The sequence below is a fragment of the Hoplias malabaricus genome, chromosome 2 (assembly GCF_029633855.1).
Source record: "Hoplias malabaricus isolate fHopMal1 chromosome 2, fHopMal1.hap1, whole genome shotgun sequence".
NCBI lineage: Eukaryota > Metazoa > Chordata > Actinopteri > Characiformes > Erythrinidae > Hoplias > Hoplias malabaricus.
Genome location: NC_089801.1, coordinates 29,185,361 through 29,206,826, shown reverse-complemented (window position 1 = coordinate 29,206,826; position 21,466 = coordinate 29,185,361). Strand labels below are relative to the sequence as shown.

The 21,466-nt window shown below is 36.7% G+C and overlaps 2 protein-coding genes, 1 long non-coding RNA gene and 2 other non-coding genes across 5 annotated transcripts; 1 reads left to right on the top strand and 4 right to left on the bottom strand.

Moving 5' to 3' along the window:
• Nucleotides 1–1,017: 1,017 nt before the first annotated feature.
• Nucleotides 1,018–8,574, top strand: LOC136681319 (histone acetyltransferase KAT5-like). The gene is made up of 16 exons (XM_066658664.1): nucleotides 1,018–1,064; nucleotides 1,347–1,442; nucleotides 1,528–1,594; nucleotides 2,643–2,711; nucleotides 3,228–3,364; nucleotides 3,692–3,766; nucleotides 4,121–4,294; nucleotides 4,417–4,488; nucleotides 5,230–5,292; nucleotides 5,700–5,948; nucleotides 6,249–6,338; nucleotides 6,535–6,675; nucleotides 6,854–6,947; nucleotides 7,051–7,210; nucleotides 7,389–7,470; nucleotides 7,660–8,574. Exons 2-16 carry the CDS (start codon nucleotides 1,428–1,430, stop codon nucleotides 7,792–7,794), a joined length of 1,623 nt encoding a protein of 540 aa, XP_066514761.1. The 5' UTR covers nucleotides 1,018–1,064; nucleotides 1,347–1,427; the 3' UTR covers nucleotides 7,795–8,574.
• A 434-nt stretch (nucleotides 8,575–9,008) lies between these two features.
• On the bottom strand, nucleotides 9,009–11,808 carry LOC136687324 (phospholipase A and acyltransferase 3-like). The gene is made up of 5 exons (XM_066661705.1): nucleotides 11,698–11,808; nucleotides 11,061–11,166; nucleotides 10,377–10,645; nucleotides 9,707–10,123; nucleotides 9,009–9,312 (listed from the first exon to the last, which is right to left on the bottom strand). Exons 1-4 carry the CDS (start codon nucleotides 11,806–11,808, stop codon nucleotides 10,004–10,006), a joined length of 606 nt encoding a protein of 201 aa, XP_066517802.1. The 3' UTR covers nucleotides 9,009–9,312; nucleotides 9,707–10,003.
• Nucleotides 11,809–14,774: 2,966 nt separating this feature from the next.
• LOC136687017 (uncharacterized) lies at nucleotides 14,775–17,539 on the bottom strand. Its single transcript, XR_010800399.1, has 3 exons — nucleotides 17,426–17,539; nucleotides 16,967–16,999; nucleotides 14,775–16,342 (listed from the first exon to the last, which is right to left on the bottom strand). It is a non-coding gene; the product is annotated as an uncharacterized lncRNA (long non-coding RNA).
• Nucleotides 16,432–16,517, bottom strand: LOC136689034 (small nucleolar RNA SNORA57). Its single transcript, XR_010801712.1, has one exon. It is a non-coding gene; the product is annotated as a small nucleolar RNA SNORA57 (small nucleolar RNA).
• On the bottom strand, nucleotides 17,101–17,234 carry LOC136689033 (small nucleolar RNA SNORA57). Its single transcript, XR_010801711.1, has one exon. It is a non-coding gene; the product is annotated as a small nucleolar RNA SNORA57 (small nucleolar RNA).
• Nucleotides 17,540–21,466: the final 3,927 nt, after the last annotated feature.

The window sequence follows — 21,466 nt, the reverse complement described above, 5'->3', positions numbered from 1 at the left end:
TATGACCTTAAAATATATTTCTTGTTTCTGTTTGTTTACAAAATTTGCTACTGCAGCATTTCAGTAATTCAGTTGATTTCTTTGAGCTCTGCAATACATTTTTTATAGTTCTTGCAATGTGTTTGAAATAAATATTAACATTTGTGACAGAAGAGTGCAAAATATACAATAATCACCAGAATAATACAATTCATTGAATAAATCCTTTTAAAGGATTAAACTTTTAATTTCTGTTGTTCAAATCTACATCTTTAAAAAGTATTCCCAGAAAAATTCCTGTAATGCCTTAAAAAGACCTTGTAACTCTAGAGATGTGCCTTCATTCAGTAGGTGCCAATCTATATATATATATATTTAGATTGGTTTCTTACACCATATATATAGTGGAGTCTTGACAGCCTGGCAGAACTATGCCTTATTTTTGAAAGCAGACAATTTAACAAGGTTAAAAATCTTATTTTCCCCAGGACTGTGTCTTTAAGGAATGGAGTGAATAATTACAATTCCTTATACATATTACAGAATCTGACAAAAAATTAGGTGCTCATATGTAAACACAGAAACGTTTTCTGAATGTGTAACTGATTTCCCATTACTAATGGAAATCTAATTTAAATACAGTAAGAATAAAAATATTCAGACCCCTTTCCATATTCTTGGTAAACAGCCAAGACAGGGAAATCTTTCCCTGAGGTGTATATCTGTGATTACAGTAAATCTACCCATTATTCATTCATTGTCTGTAACTGCATATCCAGTTCAGGGTCACAAAGTCTGTATCTGTGGCTGCAGTATCTGTAGGCTACATAGAATCACCGGTCGCAAACAGAAACACACCCGGGACAGGGGCCTGGTCCCATCACAAGGCAACACACACTCACCCAGTCATCGCTATAGACATTTCTGCATTGCCTATTCTCCATTCCACCTACCTATGTATATTTTTGAATGTTGTTCAGCATCCAGAGCACATTGAGGAAACTCATGCAGACATGGGGAGAACACACACAAACTGAAAGTTGCCCAAGGCAAGACTGGGTTGCCCAGCCCCAGGACTCATGCAGGTTAGGCGGGGTTGATCTGTTGAGGGAGCATGTCCACAAATATTTGTCCAGTTAAAGGAACACTGCATTCTATTTTTTTTTTAAATTACAGCTTCAAAATCATTGTGATGAGACCACCCCATTGCTTTCAGTACAGTGCTGTAAATATAATTTATTTACGGAAACCCCAGGAGGGAAGAAATTTTACCTGGTGTTCAATTTGAATGGCTTTTTTGTATGAAAGGTGCTCTATAAATAAACTTGCCTTGCCGTGCCTTTAATGTAAAATAGTTTCTCATTTAGGGCGGAAGATGGCGGTAAGTGTACCTGAGGCCTGTGATCCGCTGTAACACATTGAAGAAGAAGAAGAAGCCAAACACCAACATGGCCGGGGATCTAGTGAGTTTTCGATTAATATTTGTTTTTACTTAGTTTTAGAAATATTAAGCAGCTCTTAACCCTGTAATGTTTTCTTTATTAAAAGATGGAGATTGTAGAGGGCTGTCGTCTTCCTGTGCTTCGGAAAAATCAAGAAAATGAAGACGAGTGGCGTAAGTATTTTTCGCGATAAGCCGCTGCTAATGCGCTAAATTTACATTATGGTAGTAACCAGTTAGAGTGAGCCATAATTATAACTGACTGTAGAGTTACAGGTAATATGAACAACAGTAAAATAAGGAATACTACAATGAGCTTAGAACAAGGTGTATAAGGATAGTGATAAATATATTAACCAGTGGATAATAATAATATTAATGTCGCTGTGATATCGAAGCATGTAAACAAAAGACCGGCTTTTGGTTCATATATCAAACATTATTAAAAAAAACTAATGTCATTACAGCCCTTTTGAGGCAATGGGTACATTATGATAAGCCTTATTACAGTTATGTTAAATTCTGTTTATTGTATATTTCTCAGGAAAATAGTTATGTTATATGTTGTAGTTATGGACAGTCTTGATTTGGCTTAAGCTACCTGCAGAACCACTGTTTTTGTATTATTATTGTTATTTTTGTTTGTTTGTTTGTTAGTTAACAGTAACCTCTCAGAACCTTGTGAATATAAACCATACAGGTTTAGGTACTTAACAGTATATATATCATATAACAGAAAAAAAATTCTGTTAGTTTCAAAACACTGTATTTACTGTACATTTTTCATAACGAATACATTTTTAAAATAAATTTTGCATTTATATTCATCCTTTATACACAGTATATCTCTCTGTACAGTGAAGTTATAAAGTCTGCTTGAGTTTGGACTGTGATCCATATTGAACAAAGCAATCGGAGTAGATTGTAATAGCTTCTACTCCTAAATGCAGCCTCTTTAGTTTTAAAATGTTAAACAAGTGTAAATTTTTCATATAAATATGAACAATTATGGGTTTTGATACTTAAATAATAATTATAATTTTAAAAAAGTGGTAAGTGAAATCAAAATTAAATGAAAGAGAAATGTAAGTGTCCATTAAAGTATTTAGCTGTATCCTGAAATGTGGTCATGCAAGTGCTTTGATTGTCTTAGCTATTTGGGGTTTTTCATTTTTAATATTTAATTTTTTATATATTATTTTTATTTTTTTATCCAATCTAGCATTGGCTGAAATTCTCAGCGTCAAAGATAACCCTGGGAGAAAGCTCTTCTATGTTCACTATATTGACTGTAAGTACTATTTTACTATTTTTCATTCATTCATTCATTCAATTTATCTGTAACGGCTTATTCAGTTTAGGGTCCCAGTGGGTCCAGAGCCTACCCGGAATCATTGGGCACAAGGCGGGAATACACCCTGGAGGGGGCGCCAACCCTTCATAGGGCAACACAAACACACACACATTCACTCATAAACTCACACCTACGGACACATTTGAGTCGCCAATCCACCTACCAACGTGTGTTTTTGGACTGTGGGAGGAAACCGGAGCCCCCGGAGGAAACCCACGCGGACACAGGGAGAACACACCAACTCCTCATAGACAGTCACCCGGAGTGGGAATTTAACCCACAACCTCCAGGTCTCTGGAGCTTTGTGACTGCGACACTACCTTCTGCACCACCGTGCCGCCCACTATTTTTCATATTTTACATATTTTATATGTACATTTACTCCTTAAGGTTTTGAAATATTACACAGTTAAGGAATTTGGTGCCTATTGACTTATTTTTTAACTTTTTAAGTTAACAAGCGTCTGGATGAATGGGTCACACCCGACCGGCTGGATGTGAAAAAACTTCAGTTTCCAAAGAAGGAGGCAAAGACACCAACAAAGAACGGTCTGCCAGGATCTCGACCCAGCTCGCCAGAGAGAGATGTGGTAAGAAAGGCATTTAAAACTATACTGTTCATTGCCCAATTCTGGAACACGACTAAATAGGAACAGATTTCTTTCAGAATACATTATGGTCTAAAAAAAACAAAAAGATAGCAGACATAATATAAAACAACACGTTACAGAATTGTTGTGGTCACATAACTGTGTCAAATCCTATGTTCAATTTTTCTGTTTTTTCTTGTTAGTTCCTGTCAGGCCAACTTTAATTTTTATTCTGGAAGTTAAATATTAACAGAAAAGGTGATTAAAAATATAAAAGTGTTAACATGATTCATTTTGTTTAACTGTGCTCTCTTCCTTTCTATTCAGATTCAGAGGAAGAGTGTAGATCTCAGCGTTCAACCTGCATCAACTCCTTCCAGAGGCAAAACCCTTCCCACACCGGTACAAATAACCTTTGCCCATTCTACACTGAAAACACTCTTTTTAATTACGTCAAGACCTTCAAATGAATGGGCTAAGTATACCATTCTTTTTAAAAAGCCTTTCTCAGATCCTCTTGTTACATTTGCTGTGAAGTGGGAGGGATGTGCTTAAAATGACTTTTGCCTCATTTCTTTATTCACAGTTTTAAGAGACAATATTGCAGAAGATGCATAGTGCTTTAGTTTATGAGCACTAGCAGAAAAAAGAAATAAAAAAATGCATCACAATGAATAAATAGAAAGAAGAAAATATAAAACTGCATTTTATTATGTCATCTTGTATGCTATTATTCTTATTTACATTTTTTTATAGAAGAGAAAAGCAGAATCTGTTTCATTGGCGTCTCAAGTTACTGCTGCGACATCAGTGCCTTCAATTCCGAGTTCTGCAGAAGCCACACAGGCACCTGTTTACCCAGCAGTCAGAGAAAATTTTAGCACAAAATCCAGAGATGATGAACAGCTCACCTCCATCACCACAGTAACGGTCTGTTTACACTCTGTATCTACTCCACAGTTATAAACAGATTTGTAGAAGTTTATCATTTTGAGAATTTTTGCCAAAGTTTGTGTGTAAATGTTTCATGTGTATTTTCTCTTTTCTGGCAGAATGGTACAACACGCAGGGTTCTCCCACCTCAGCAGCCTGGCAGGAAGAGAAAGAATTGTGGCACAGATGAGGTAAGTACTGCAGCACATGGCTTGTATTTTCAGCATTGTTTTATCTTAATATTACAAAACGTTTAAATACCTCTATTTATTTCCCACATTAAATCTCACTTATATTCTGCATCTGCACTTTTTTGTTTAACTGGAAGACACTTTGTTTGGACTGCATGTTCACATATTTGCATGCTTTATATTTTAAGCATTGATTCAAGTTTGATGTCCTAACCAAATTTTGTACTACTAGTCTGAGTATTTGTATTCGTATGTTCAATAAAGCCATATTTCACACAGTTTATTTACATAAAACTAAGAGAAGTTGAGATACAAGTGTAATGTAATTGATAGCTTGATCACCCAGTCTTTGATTTTATACATCCCTCTGGCCACAGTGTGGGTCTTGAATCCAGATATTTCTCATCATCCAGGGAATTATAAACAATTGCTGTTGTATAGTAGTTGTATTGTAATATTTTAACAATTGCCGAGGGTAATCATCAGGAAAGGCCACTTTTAAAATATCCTTGCTCATTAACATCTGAGAACAGAGCATTTTCATTAGCACTGAAAACTTTCAGGATTTAACTCTAGAAATTCATGTATTAACACAAAACCCATGAGCAGTGAAAACAAGGCTGAAAATACTAACCCTATCTTGTTTTTTAAAGAGTAAAATCTGTCGGTGTAACTTTAGTTCCTCCCCCTTCAAATGAAAATGTCCCAAAGTATTTGCAAAACCTTGTGTTTTTCTGATAGATGATAAAAGTATTCCAGTTTAACACCCCTCGCACCACCAGTGGCTGTCTGCCGCCAGGAGAGGTCCGTCTCATTTCTTTACCATTGCCTGTTTGCTGTGTGTGTCTTTCAGGATAAAGAGCAGCAGCCTTTACTTCCCAGTCTGTTCTCAAATGCTGTAATAGTGTGTGTTAGAAAAGTTATTTAGGGTGAAATGTTTGTGGTTGCATTTAAAAGCATTCAGAGAAATATATCATATTTGTTAGACAACTAAGTAGATAGTATTATAAAATTCATTGAACAGTTAATTAGAGAAATATATTTTTGTTTGCCTTTCCTTTCAAACATTAGGGGTTTTTGCATTGAAATTCTTATCAGCTTCTGAAAGCACGTGTTGATTTATTTCTTTAGAAGTTGCTTGTTAACATGGTCTTTCGATTGTCCCTTTTGTGATTGTTTCTGCCCCATCCTTCAAACCCCCCTGGTATCAGGACTCTCAGGACAGTTCAGATGGAATCCCATCAGCACCCCGCATGACTGGCAGCTTGGTGTCTGACCGCAGCCACGACGACATTGTCACACGCATGAAAAACATAGAATGCATCGAACTGGGTCGTCACAGACTCAAACCATGGTACTTCTCCCCTTACCCACAGGAACTGACCACGCTACCCATCCTCTACCTCTGCGAGTTCTGCCTCAAGTATCTCAAGAGCCTCAAATGTTTGCAGAGGCACTTGGTAAGAGACATGTCCCTCACAGCTCACAAGTTTCTGAGCTGAGGTATGTGTGTTAGAGTAGAGGAAATAGCCAGGGGCAAAATTGAGAAAAGTTTCCTGAAAATGTTTGTAGGAATGTCTTAAAATGGATGGGAATTTCTTATGAATTTTCTTAAATGCAGTTCTTGGAGAAGAAATCAAAACAAACACTATTTCTAGGTTAATGACTGTTGCTGTCAAGGGTGTCATTTATTTATTTTGGTGGGCGTGGGGGACATTTTCTAAATAGTAAGCTGTTATTATATATTATCATTAATACAGACAAAGTGCAACCTCCGTCATCCTCCAGGAAATGAGATCTACCGCAAAGGGACTATCTCCTTCTTTGAAATCGATGGCAGAAAAAACAAGGTGAATTGGTTTGCTAATACCAGTTCTTACCACACGGATTAAAAGTATTATAAGGACAGGTTAACCTCCTTTAATGTATGAGCTTTTACTCTAAATATACAGTACAGTTCATGTTTTGGCAGCAGCTATCTGTCACAAGTTTAACTTCTTACATTTTTTTAAATAGATATTATACCCACACTTGTTTGTTTTACAGTCATACTCTCAGAACCTATGTTTATTGGCGAAGTGCTTCCTGGACCATAAGACCCTGTACTATGACACAGACCCCTTCCTCTTTTATGTTATGACTGAGTATGACTGCAAGGGATTCCACATAGTTGGCTACTTTTCTAAGGTACCTGTATTACAGTACACTTGAATAAATATATTGAACTGGGCTATTAAACAGAGCCAAATGTTCTATTGCATATGAATCTGTTGGACTGAAACATATGACAACTCTTAATTGTTTAAGCTGACATGTTCAAGACAAATCACTGGATCATGGATTTGTTTTGTGTTACTCTTTCAAGGAAAAAGAGTCTACAGAAGACTATAATGTGGCTTGTATATTGACATTACCACCATATCAGAGGAGAGGCTATGGCAAACTGCTCATTGAATTTAGTAAGATTCTCAGATAAAATTCTTTACTTATCTCAGACTTAAAATGACTTTAACCCATTTTCCATTTTGCCCAGATGACATGTCCAGTGTGTCTTTCTCTTAGGTTATGAACTGTCTAAAGTTGAGGGTAAGACAGGTACTCCAGAGAAGCCTTTGTCTGATCTGGGCCTTTTGTCTTACCGTTCATACTGGTCTCAAACTATTCTGGAGATTCTCATGGACCTCAAATCGGACAATGGAGAACGGCCACAAATCACCATAAAGTACACCTTCTTAATCTCCACACTTTTTACATTTGAAATATTTATTGCATATAGATCTGGATAAAGTTTGTGTTGAATGCATGTTTTAATGTGCTACCAAATCATTGTTCTATAGTTGTATCCTGAGTAAAATGAGATTATTTGAAATGTGATGCAAATTGTTTTGCCTTGTTTGTAGCGAAATTAGTGAAATAACCAGTGTAAAGAAAGAGGACGTAATATCAACCCTCCAGTACCTCAATCTCATCAATTACTACAAGGTATCTTTTAATGCAGATTAAACTCACTTGACAGTATTTACACTTGTTTAATGTTACACAGTAATGCATAAATAATTTAGTGTATTTCAGATAAAGTAACAGATAACCAGCTTCTACTTGAGGATAAACTAAAGTCATGGAGTTTAACAGCCCAAAGTAATTCCCTCCTCCCCTTGATCTCTTCCTCAGGGTCAGTATATTCTCACTCTCTCCGAGGACATTGTAGATGGTCATGAGCGTGCCATGCAAAAGCGCCACCTTCGCATTGACCCCAAATGTCTGCATTTCACCCCAAAGGACTGGAGCAAACGGGGCAAGTGGTAGAGAATTACTATGGTTTTGGACCCTTGGCATACAAGCTTGGAGACTGCATGAACACTTGGGTGTGGAAGTTCTCTTTCTTCTTTGTAGAACTTGAGATCCTATTTGTGACAGTCAGACTTGAATAAAAGAATAAAATATTGCCCATTATTGACCAGCAATCAAAATCTAATTGATTGTGTTTTTATTATTTTACTCAAGGTCAGAAATTTATCTTTATTTAAACGAGCTCTCAAAGTCGCATCTTTTGAAGTACATCAGAGTTGTTCATGTTTTCCTCTCAATTCTTTCCCTGATCCTTTCTCAGTTTATTTATCCAATGTAGCCTTAATAAACTGCTTAAAATAGTACAATATGGGCATGCCATGTAAAACAATCAGGAACAATGTGGGGTGATTTGAAGTGTTTATACAAGTACAACCACCTGTGGATTCTACACAGCCACCAGCGCACAACTTCCATCAAGCTTTATTTCAGTTTTTATTAATAGAGTATGTATATAATGTAAAATATCCTCTCCATCATTGTTTTTGTAAAATGTTTTTAAATGCATCTGTGTGTGGGGGGGGGTTTGTCCATAAAATATGTTGTTATTCTTACAAGAATGTACATTTTAGGTACCTGTGCAGATATCATTCTTAAGAGAGATATATAATAAATATAAAAAATATATAAAAGCGAGTCAACAAATGATAAAACCTACCTTTGGCCTGAAAGGATATTATCGAATATTGCGATAATTTCAACCAGTGGTGATTTTAAATAAATTATTGTGTACCATTTCTGTGTGAGTGTGTTTTTTTTTTCTTGAATTTAAACTTCTGACTTAGAACAAATATTCTAATGTATGGTTGGCAGCCCAAACATTGTGGCCAGTTGTGTTTTCTTAGACTTCTGGCCTTGAAAGCCTGAGGCATTACCAGAATTGACCTCATAATCTCCTGAAGATAGGGCCACTGCTTAGGACGGGTATGCTCCTTGGGAGCCTGATATGCCTAGCTTAAAGAGATCAGGTTGAGTGCACTTATGTTAGGACATTACACAGACTTATCAGAAAAATTACCAAAAGCAATAAAACCATAAGTACCCCACACAGCATCATCAAAATGGATGAAAAGGAGGTCTAGGTGTAGTACATATTGATGGGCACAGAAATTCAGCATATGGTGTTACTTAAAAAATAATTGCCTGAAAAGGGAAACAAAGTTTAGGTCCTTTAATTGTTTTATATAAAATCCCATAATTATATATGTACACATTTTGAATTCTTTAAAATTGGCCCTATCATTGGGATATCACCAGTTGCCCCAGCCATCCACAGCCAGGACAAATGGTATCCTTGTCACAGGGTGGCAACATTGTGAAGATTGTGAACATTGAGCACAAAATGCATGTACAATCACCACAGAAATGCAAAAAATGAGATGCTCTGGAGCCTAATGTACACATACCCAATTCCAAATGCTGGCTAGAGGGTTACAGAGGGCCAGCCTTTGGCTGTGGAGCACTGGAAGCCATTCTCTGAAAACACAGTAAAAATTGCCGCTTCAAATTATTACAAAGGGGAAAACATATATTAAATATTTTTTTTTTGGTACAAAATACTGAAAGTAACAGTATATACTTCATTAATTGTATATTGCTGTACATTGGTGTCTCAGGCTCTATTACGTAACATGAGTTGGTCCAGTAGTTAAATAAGTTAAATAAGATGTCAAACTTTAACATTTGACATCTTAAAATAAATTATGATTTCTTAACAGTGCGATTCTACATAAAGTGGAGTTTGACCAATATTCAAAATATCTGTTCAGTCATAGAGTGTTTTAATTTGACATTGTACACTGTAGGATAAAGTCACAGCAGCGATGGTAGGGAATTATTACAAAATTAATGCAACTAAAAGCACACTCACAAAACATTTAATGTGACATATTGTTGATATTTCTTGTCAGATGAAGTGCATGAGGTTGTAAGGCAATCTGGAAAGCAAATAAAGTCAACATGAATATTTATGTTTCCCTTTAAGAACAGGTGTCATATAGTTAACTTTTAAAAATGTCTGTAAAAACATCCTATGAATTAGCGTTGTGGAATATAACCTAGCAAAGTCTTACTTTAAGGAACATGAAAAACATATATATGAGAGAGAGACAGATTCCTGCAGGTTTCACCACATATAGATAGTAGAACAAACTATGTCCTTCTGATTTCAGAAATTTGGGCATATTTTCACGGACTTTTCTTTTCTTCTGGAGGCGGTGGATGTATTATTTAGAGCTTTCATGCCAATGGCCATAGTTCGTACACCAATCTTCACTGCATAGTGAATCTGCACACAGAAGAGAGACATGGTTTACAGAGCAGAAAGTGGCTGAAATGTGATCTAAAACAAAAAAAATCTAACATCACCACCTGACCTCTCTAATGTTCCCTGGCTGAATAGCATCATATTCTCTCAATATTATTCCAATTCTAATGTAAAGCCTTCCTTTAAAAAAAATACAGCCTGCAAGTCAAAAATTTGTTGGAAAAATCTCAACTAATTTTGGAAGAAATGTAGCCTATGCACAGACATGGTTTACCTGTCGTGACTCTGCTCTGCCATATCTCAACTCTGTGACAAAGTGTTCACAGTTCCCTCTCAGGACACAGTAAGGCATTTCCAACCCAGCGAGGCTAAGGGCATCGCGCAGAATCACACACACACTCCTGGGCTTGTGTTTGGAGTCCAGAAGGTTGTTAACATGGAACCTGTCTCTGCCCACCACCTGCCTCAGCCCCTCTCGCATCACCAAGGCCTTGTCACAGAAAACAGACATCAGGCTGTTAAGCCTGCTTCCAGTGGTCTCACCTGAGGTGGAGTCAAGACACATTAATCAGAGCTTCGCTACCTTTTATATTTGAATGTCACTAGAATGCTAGAATTAAATCTTCAGCAAAGATGCTTTGGTTCCTCGTCCTAAAGTTTGTGATGTACACCACAACATCAACTATAAAACATCAATAGATAGAAGTAATTTTATAATGATGGCTAATTAAAAGTGCAATAATTATGAATATAAAAGTTGCTTGTAAAAACCCATAAAACCAAATAGGATTTTCTCAACCCTCTCAGCTCCCATTAGCCTACTCTCAATGCCAATTATGGACAAGGCAGTATTAAGCTCCCCCATCAATAGGCAGTGGAGTATTAGATTTGCTTTCAGATTAACTTTGTAATTATGTTTATACAATAATGAAGAAATGGAAAAATAAAGTACACTTACAGGGAGGGGCAAGGTGAATTATATCACCCTCTCCAACATATATACCCCAGTGTTGATATGTCCCTCTGAAAATTTCAATAAGGTCCCCTGGTTGTGGCTTACCATACTGAAAAAGAACATTTAAAACCTTATGATATTAGAAACTGCCTGGATCAATTTGTCTGATGCTGTATTTAAAATACTGCAGTTTCAAAGCCCAAATGTTCAGCCATGTCTGACTTATGCATGACATCATCTAACATATAAAGAACGGCATATGCACTACAATGAGGCATGTATAAAGCTTTAACGGTTATTTAAGACATTCCCCAAAATAAAAAATCAGGCCGTATCCAAATTATAGCATAAATGGGTAAATATAGACACTACTATTCATATGAAAAAGCTATTCTAATTTTGCTGCCTTTCTGTGCTATTTAGTATGTATATTCACCACTAATCGCTTTTGGAAAAAATGTGCTCAGTATTATCCAGGTAAACATGCCGTGTAATGACTGAATGTAGCCCTTTAAAACATTTAACTTATAGAATCACTAAGACACGCCACTTGACCAGGGATCAAAATATCTCTTGATTTAAGCTCACAATAAAAAAAGTAATACAGATAAAAACAATAAATAAAAATACTCAGACTCACCCAATTTGGTGCAACAACTCCTTTTCGCCATCCATATAATGCTGGGTTTGTATTAACTTGCACTTTAAGTTCACTGCCATCCCAGCTATGAGAGCGTCGCAGATCACACATGATCCAAACAGTTCAGTTACATTTACTTTTCTAATGTATTTTGATAATCCAAGTAGACAGGCCCTGATTTTGTCATTGCAGTATTCCAAATTTTATGTAATTGAAATCATTTGAGTTTGACAGACCTACAACTAACAGAATTGACCAGTCATGAGAACTACCCTAGCTGATTATCTACTTCTCTAAAGGCATTAAAATAGCTGAGTGACAAAAGGTGTTAGTAACAGCTACACATTGCAGCTGATCAGTGTTCAGTCTTGCTTTCCCTTACATAAATCAGGTACAAATTTCAGGCTCAGAGACTGGTCCTAGATCAGTGTAAACTACCTGCAGTCTTTGGCAGAACTGAGGATTACAGACAAAGCCTATTTAAAGGCTACGTTGTGAGGTTTGACAGTGTTACCCAAGATCAGGTTTGTATGGAAGATATGCTTTAAAACCAGGACTTGCATGACAGTGCATCATATTAGACACTTAACCATTCATTATATTGCAGATTTTCCATATGGGTATTTTTCTTACATGTATAGTAACAGCATTGATAACTACAGAGCAAAATTTATATGGAAGCAAATCTGTCTCATTAGACTTTGAAATATTACCACCTTTGAATTTGTAGCACTGAATTTTTTTGCTTTTGAATTTAAGTTTTCAGATTTCCACCTCTGAATATTTTGCTTTGCAATTATGCAGCTGAATATAATTGCTCTTGTATAAAACTCATGAATTTTCAAGAACAGCTTTTCATTGTTATTATTCAAGGTTAATAGGTTCAGATAAAAAAAATTCAAACAATATATTTTGAAATTGCTCAAATTCGATAGGCCAAACTCAGATACCAAAATACAAGTTAAATAATTCAGAGTACACATCCGGGATACAAAGGATGAGCAATCGATTCATTTAGATTTTCTTTTTCATCTTAAAGGGTGCAGTAGTTGCATTCAGACGCTGCTAGATGGCAAAATACGAACACACCGTGGAAAAACTAAACGTTTAGCTTCCTTCCGCGGGTATTATCTCTTTATTTTCAAAGTGTCTCAAAAATCTGAAAGTCTCACTAAAGACACAATATAACAGACCATTGATATCCTGAAGATGAAGAAATTTTACTGTGGAAATTTTACTGTAATGGCCCTGTGAACAGACCGTGATAGCACTAAGAAATGGAGCTTATGTAGCAGACTTTAAACTGCGCTGGTCACAGAAGCAGGCACACACACCAGGGAGTGGAGATCTGGAGATTTATTCTGAATACAAAAGCATGGGGCACAGCAAGCTCATGCAGCAAATCAGCGCCCTCTCTCACCCTACACTGGTAACGCCAAAGAAATGTGACCGTGTTATACATCGCCAAATATCGTTCATATTTGACACAAAACTGACGTTCCAAACATTTTCTCCTGAGATGTTATATTACACGTAATCACGATTTCATTATTTAGTGGCTTAATACTGCATTTTTCAAGGAAAGAGCGCAGCAGGTCTGACCCATGCAGAATCCACTGTGCTTCTAACGAATCCGGGTGAAAAACGCTGCATGTGCTTACTTTGAGTACATTAATTAAGACCCCAGCTAAAACAGGTTCAGGGGGAACCCAAAACAGTTAGGAAAATGTAACTTATATTCAAGCATATAGTGACACACAAAAAAATAAATAAAGTTTTGGTGAAGTTCACAACAGCCAAACAATCACAACAAACCAAACAATTATATATATATATACATATACACACATATACCGATTTAATCTCAGCTACACTTATACAAATAAAACTGAAAAAATTACTTATAAACATAGGCTGTACAATGTAACTGGCTTTGGCAGAGAGGATTTAGCAGATTTTTCATGGGTGTAACCCACATGAGCTCTACTGCTCATCACACAAATGCATGTTCCTTACAAATGTGGCACCATTGAAAAGGGAAATTTACAGGCTTTTCAACGGTATAAGATTTATGTCCAATAAACATTGTTACAACAAATCTACAAACATTTATATATAAATATTTAGAATATTAGAAATAAACAGACATTAATATACACGACATTGTGTTTAAACAAACTTCTTTTTGAATTAAACTCTGCACCTTTGAATATTATATTTGTGCTACACTTCTGTAATATCAAATTCAGATTGATAATCTGACAATTAAATAAATTAAAAATGCCATGGGACATATGCCCCAAAATTCATGCTTCCACATATTCATGTCACTATGTTTACTGGGCCATTCCACAAATTCCACAGTAAAATAGTCTTATGTGCCTTTCAGATTTGACACTATGAAAATAAAGAGATAACACCCAATGAATACACAATTTCCCCCACACCTGTTCAAGTCCAATGCTATATTTATAAAGCAATTATGAAAAAATCCCACAGTAAAATTTCATCACCTTCAGGATATTAGTCTTATATTGAGTCTTTCAGACTTGAGACACTTTGAAAAGAGATAATATCCACGGAAGGAAGCTAAACGTGTAGTTTTCCAAATTCATGAATTCAATTAAATAGCAGTTGTATTCAGATGCATAGTTGTGAAGCAAAATATTGAGGCAGAAATCTGAAGACTTAAAAGCAACAAAATTCAGATGCATAGCTTCAGTGTTACACATGCATAAGTGGGAATATTCCAAAGTGAGACAGATTTGCTTCCATATATTTAGACCTACCTTACCTGTGATATTTTAGAAAATGTCCTCTAAAGTCTTTACACAATTTAACTTGCATCCATCCCAAAGATTTCGCTTTTCATTTAGGGATAACACATTTCCAGAAAGAAAGTGTAATTGTTAAAAAAAAAAAAAAAAATAAAAAGTTTGTTTAAGTATTACAGCAGTCATCATATGTAGTGCTGTAGAATCAGGATCTCAGATACACATTACAGCATACAATTTGCCCTCCCCAGAAAATGTTCTTAGGCAAGAAAGGAAACAAACATTGTTTTAATGATTGTGACTTTATTCAATGACTCCATTTACAAGACTCACATACAAGGTCTTTAGAAAAAGTTGTTCATATCACTACTGCTTAGGATCTTTGAAGTCAGTTCCTCCAGAATCGTGCATTTTTAATCCAGCCACCAAGACTTCTACCGAGTTATATAAAAAGTGACATTTGAAAATATGCAAGGTTTAGAACACATACTGAAAATACACTGTATTGCCAAAAGTATTCTCGTGTGATTAGTGTATACATTAGACACCAAAAAAAGTTGCAAGAGAAATATTTAACATTTGTGCAAGTGTATCAAAGGTTTTTGAAGTCTTCACTACACAGGTAAAACAAACTTTGTGCTTATGTTTCAAGTCTCTCACCTCGTCTTATCTGCTGCGTTGATTGAATTCATGATCCGGCTGATGTCACCCAGAGCTCACTAGGAGTTCTCTTTCTGAGTCTCTGAACTTTTTGGATGTGGGGGTCAGTTAATTTTCCCCATCACAACAAAAGAACCTTCTGTAATGTGTATTTAAGCCTTTGTACATTAGCACTCCTAGCCAAAATGCTAACCCATGCAGAATAGCAACATTTCTCCTCTTCACTGAGCTACATGGAGCATCAATCATGACTCAGAACCAATAAGAAAAATTAAGCTTTTGAATTGGGGCGGGGATCAAGAACAAAATTTGTCCCCCTAGAGTGAGCCCTGAACCTTATTCTTAAACCATAAGGTTTAATATGATGTAGGTCATGTAGGCTTTCCCCAAACTGTTTGCACAAAGTTGGGAGCATGAAGTTGTCCAAAATCTCTTGGTATGCTGAAGCATTAAAAGTTCCTTTCACTGGAACTAAAGGGTCCAGCCCAACTCATGAAAGACAACCCCACACCATAACCCCCTCACTTGGCACAATGTAGTCAGACAAGTACCATTCTGGCAACTGCCAAACCCAGACTTTTCCATCAGATTGCCAGACGGAGAACCTTGATTCATCACTCCAGAGAATACGACTCCACTGCTCTAGAGTCCAGTGGCGGCGTGCTTTACACCATTGCACCCGACGCTTTGCAATGCACTCTGAGATACCCGGCTTGGATGCAGTTGCTCGGCCAGGGAAACCCATTTCATGAAGCTCTCTATATACTGTTCTTGAGCTAATCTGAAGGCCACAAGAAGTTTGGAGGTCTGTAGCAATTGACTCTGCAGAAATTTGGCGACCTCTGCACACCATTTGCTGCAGCATCCGCTGACCTCATTCGGTCATTATACATGGCCTACCACTTCGTGGCTGAGTTGCTGTCGTTCCTAATCGCTTCCACTTTGTTATAATACCACTGACAGTTGATTGTGGAATATTTAATAGCAAGGAAATTTCACGACTGGACTTGCTGCACAGGTGGCATCCTATCACTGTACCACGCTGGAATTCACCGAGCTCCTGAGAGCGACCCATTCTTTCAATAAATGTTTGTAGAAGAAGTCTGCATGCCTAGGTGCATGTTTTATACACACCTGTGGCGATGGAAGTGATTGGAACACCTGAACTCTATTTGGAAAGGTGAGTGAATACTTTTGGCAATATAGTGTACCTGCAATTAAAGAAAAATGAATAAGTCATGACTCCTTAGTAAGTCTCATTTACTGTTACAACACATCAGCTGGCAGAAGAAACAAATTCTAATGTCAGCTATGTTTTGACATTATATGCCTCCTGAGATTACACACATGGGCACAGTAAACCCCATATGTGCCAATATGAGGAGGATACAGATCATAACATTAAATGAAGTTGCATACAGCAATTCTGGCATTCATGTTTTTGAAGTTAGAACATTAACATAGCATACAATATGACCAAGCTTTACAAAATGTAAACAAACTGCATATTGCAGTCTAAGAAAAAGCTTGAGGCAAATGGCAAAATACTAAGTAGCTTTAAAAGATTTTAACCCATCAGCCATAATTTAACTAAGGGAAAAGTATTTGAGCATTATATTTAACAACCAAATACAATGCACCTTTACTGAGATGCCAGAAAAATTGGCTAGCTTGAACTTCAGCAGTTTTGAGTGGCTTGGGAAACTATATGTACACTTTAATCTACACTTACAAATCTGGGACAAAGTTATCCTTTAGTCTCTAATGAACATCTTTATGCTCTCCTTCAAAACTAGCGCACAAACAGGGAAATAATCTGAATAGTGAATACATACCATTTCCATAGCTTTTTTTTTTTTTAAAGTCACCTAGAAAACAAAACAAAAGAGCAGTTAACACTAAACATACAGATGAACATGCTTTGCTTAAGTGGTTGCTTTCTTAAAGTCATGTGGTCATGTATTGAGACACGTGTTCCAGTGATTGAGGATAGAACCAGCTGATGGGAACATGCTGGTACCGAAGACATAGCACTGGACATAATATTCCTCCATACATACACACACGGATACTAAGAAACTCCGAGCATGCCAAGAAAGGAGGGTTAAAACAAATCTTAACTTCCACCTTTATAAAACATCCGCAAACAAAATGGCGCCTAATTTTTCAAGAGTGGCAAAGAAATATACTAGAGACCAAAAACTTTACAAACTCTTGACATTTGCAAAAACACTAAAAAAAAAATAAAGAAACTTGCAAATAAGCTATAATCAAATTCCTTCAAACCAACTTACATAATTCTCCGCAAACGACTCCTCGACCCACACCACCCGCAACAGAGAACCAGTGCATGCTGTCCGTCATTATTTATAGAAGTGCTGTCGTCATCAACGCACGGATTAAACCAGCCAATCCAAAAGACTTTAACTCTCCGCTCCGCTAGCCAATCAAATAGCAGAACTATTTCAGCACACGAGCTAATGACGTCACATATATATATACTCCATTTCAAAATAAAAGGTCTGCAACGTCCATATGTTTTTAATCAATTCAATTGTTTTTCAAATCAAGATTTTTGAAATCACGAATGCGAAAACAGTATTTTGTACACATTGTAATTCACCTTTTTCTCTCTCTCTATGTGCGGGGATTGTGTGATTTAACTAAAGTTTTTTTTTTTTTTTGTCAAATATGTCTGCTCTGTTTGCTGGATGCTTATGAAGTTAAATACTTCTCATTTACAAAAGTCTTCATTTTGCCCATGTATAAGAGATATTACAGGTACAATTATACCACAAATAATGGCTCTATAATGATTTGATGATAAACTCATTGCTAATATTGGTTCTAAAAATTTTCAACCGTCACTGCAACATTCAAGTTTCAAATTTGTAATGAATTTTTTTAATAAAATGCACTTATATATATACATTTTTACAGACAATAAGTAAATCAAATAGAACATTATTAAAGACTAATATTAAAAGAATGGGATGAAATTAAAAGACCTTAACAAGAGTCCAGGTGTATATCTTTTAAATTCTTATATTTTGGAAGGACATTACAGGAATTGTGTGGGAGATGTTTATAGAATGAAAAGAAATTGGGTAACTTACTGATGAAACGGTATACTAATACCTAGACCAAAAAATATATAAACCACATTTAGATAACTGGTGCCCACTTACACTGCTAAATTCTAATAATAGACTAATAACTAATAGCTGGGATTTATGCCAACTGATTAAAAACAAGTTTAAAAAAATGATCTCCACATCACTGTCTGAATTTATGAGAGATAGAAATATTTCAAACAACATTCATTTTTTCAAGTTTCATTTGATAGATATATGTGCCACCCCCCGCGACCCTAACTTGGATAAGCGGTTACAGATAATGGATGGATGGATGGATGGATATATGTGCCATTTAAGGGTAAAAACATTTAATTGAATCGTAAACACATTTTAAATAATGGCTGTGTCTGAAAAGCTTCCCTATTCACTATATAGTGCACTCTTTTGGCATTCAAACTTTTTGTAGTGTTTGACTATTTTCAGTGCACTCAAACAATCCCACAATGCACTGCAAAAAAAAGTTGTGTAGAACCCATGTACACTAGCTGAAACAAAAATCTTATCAGTGACCAATGACATCTGAAGAGGACTTGAACGTACCATAGTATATTTGCTTGATGTTTAAAATAATTTATTCCATATAAATGCAATAGATTTTTTACTGGTGCCTATTGTGTAACTCATATTTGCATATATGAGCAGCAGGATTCTTTTGAGGTAGTACAATCCTTTTTACCAACATTGTCCATGTTCAGATTGACTCTGCCGAATTTAGGCACTCTCTTCTTTGGAATTCCTTTCATAATATTGCCTCTAAACACTTGAAACATGAATGGTGTAAGAATTGTCTTTAAAATAAAATAAACTAATGTTAGATAAATAAATAAGTTATTAAAAACAAACAAACAAAGAAAAAAAAAAAGCTTACACGGGATAGTGGACACCCATAATGCACTGTACTGTTTTGTTCAAAATCGTTCACTGCCCTCCTAAATTCAGTTGACTCAACAGTGCAGTATATAGTGAAGTAGAATTTTTTTTCAGTGCGTTCTCACCCTGAACCCGCAACAACTGCTCCACTAGTCAAATTGTGATATTTCCACACTATATCACACATAACCATTTCTGCTGTTCTCAAGTGGTAAAATGTTACAATACTATAAACCTATACTTTATTTTAATACTAGTAATTAAACTAGTAACCGTCTGGCAATACAAGTAACATTAGTTGTTCAAGGGAAGCATATAGTTTTGAACAATTTTCTTATTGTTGGCCTGTGTGATTTTAATACTGTTTTTATTCTACAAAATAAAAGCCTGGAGATTGTGGGTTTAAGTCACACTCCAGGTGACTCTCTGGGTAAGGAGTTTGGTGTGTTCTCCCCATGTCCACGTGGGTTTCCTCTAGGTGCCTCGCTTTCCTCCCATGGTCCAAAAACACACACTGGTAGGTGGATTGGCAACTTAAAAGTGTCCATAGGTGTGAGTGTGTGGGTGAATGTGTGAGTGAGTGTCGCCCTGTGAAGGACTGGTGCCCCGTCCAGGGTGTGTTCCTGCCTTGCATCCAGTGATTCCGGGTAGGCTCTGGACCCATCGCGACCCTGAACTGAATAAGTGGTTACTCAACTCAACTCAACTCAACTTTATTTATAGAGCACTTTAAAACGCCAACAGCTAAAACAAAGTGCTGTACAAAATATGCTTATAAAACAAAATAAAATAAAAATTACCAATAAGGAAAAATAAATAATTTAAATAAAACAAAACTAATAAAACAAAACAAAAGTCTCATGCTGGGTTGAAAGCCAAGGAATAAAAATGGGTTTTAAGATAAGTTTTAAAAATCGAAAGTGAAGAAGCCTGCCTAATCTGTAATGGCAGGCTATTCCACAGTTTCGGTGCAGCAATTGAAAAGGCTCTATCTCCTCTGAGCTTACGTTTCTTACCGACCTCGGCACCTCCAGGAGCAGCTGATCAGCTGACCTGAGGCACCGAGCAGAGACGTGGGGATGTAGCAGCTCAGTGAGGTAAGGTGGGGCGAGTCCATTTAAAGATTTAAAAACAAATAAGAGAATCTTAAAATGTACTCTAAAATGCACAGGCAGCCAGTGGAGAGAGGCCAGAATGGGAGTTATGTGTTCCCTCTTATGTGATCCCGTTAAGAGTCGGGCAGCAGCATTTTGTACCATTTGGAGACGTCTGAGGGAGGACTGACTGACTCCAAAATACAGTGCATTGCAGTAATCCAGCCGGGATGTGATGAAGGCATGGATTACTGTTTGAAAGTGCTCATGTGTGAGAAATGGCTTCACCTTTGCCAGCTGCCTCAGGTGGAAAAAGCTGGACCTAACTACTTTGCCTATTTGGCGGTCCAATTTAAAATCACTGTCCATCTTAAAACCCAAATTTAAGATAGTTGGCTTCACATACAAAGTCAAGGGGCCCAAATCAACTGGAGGGGTTTCACAGGGACCACTGGGACCAAACACATCGGTTACAAACAATGAATGAATGAATGAATGAATGATAAAAATCTACTCTTACTCTTTAGTTCCTTGCATTAAGAAAAACACTGCAGGAGAAAGAGCTGTTTCTCACAAAGCTCCTCAATAGCCTGGAATAGCCTTCTGGTTAATCACTCACTTTCAGGTTACTCCTTCTCTATTGGTGTTAGAGCTGGTTTTCATATTACCATTACTTTGTATTAACCCTGTCATAATACCATAGCTACAGCTTTTTTAGTTAGCTTTCTGGTAACCGGCAACCCACTGTCTGTTGCTGGGTTCTCTTGCCTGACCCATGGAAGCTTTTTTTTTTGCACTACAATTTTGCCTGTGCTTTACCATGAACCTATTAACCTCTTTATTTTTCCCTTTGTCTGGTTTTCTTTCTCCTGTCTCTCTCATGCTTTGAGATGTCCTGCTGCTCTCCAGGTGTTGCCCTGATCCAGCCCCTGACCCTGTGTATCCTTTACAAGATCCTAGCCTTGACTCACCTACAGTACCTGCTTGGCCATGCTGTTTTATCTCAAATTAATTCTGCATCTACTTTTACCTCCCACAGAATCACTGACCACCTCCTCTTTCCTCAGACTCCTATATTACTAATATTTTACATTCACATTACTATAACCCAATTATCTGTAATCAGTTCACTTTTACTTCTGTTCTGTTCCCTGTTGTGCTTTCCGGTGTAGAGCCGAGGAGGATAAGTTCCCCACATGAGTCTTGGTTCCTTCCAAGGTCTCCTCCTCGTGTG

Excerpts from the sequence above, each read along its gene's own strand:
- LOC136681319 (XM_066658664.1), top strand. Across the intron at positions 4,489-5,229 it reads AGAATTGTGGCACAGATGAG|ATGATAAAAGTATTCCAGTT; the intron begins GTAAGTACTGCA and ends TTTTTCTGATAG. Across the intron at positions 7,471-7,659 it reads ATCTCATCAATTACTACAAG|GGTCAGTATATTCTCACTCT; the intron begins GTATCTTTTAAT and ends TCTCTTCCTCAG.
- LOC136687324 (XM_066661705.1), bottom strand. The coding sequence starts at position 11,808 with ATGTGTGATCTGCGACGCTCTCATAGCTGGGATGGCAGTGAACTTAAA. Across the intron at positions 11,167-11,697 it reads GAGTTGTTGCACCAAATTGG|TATGGTAAGCCACAACCAGG; the intron begins GTGAGTCTGAGT and ends GTTCTTTTTCAG. Across the intron at positions 10,124-10,376 it reads GCAGAGCAGAGTCACGACAG|ATTCACTATGCAGTGAAGAT; the intron begins GTAAACCATGTC and ends TTCTGTGTGCAG.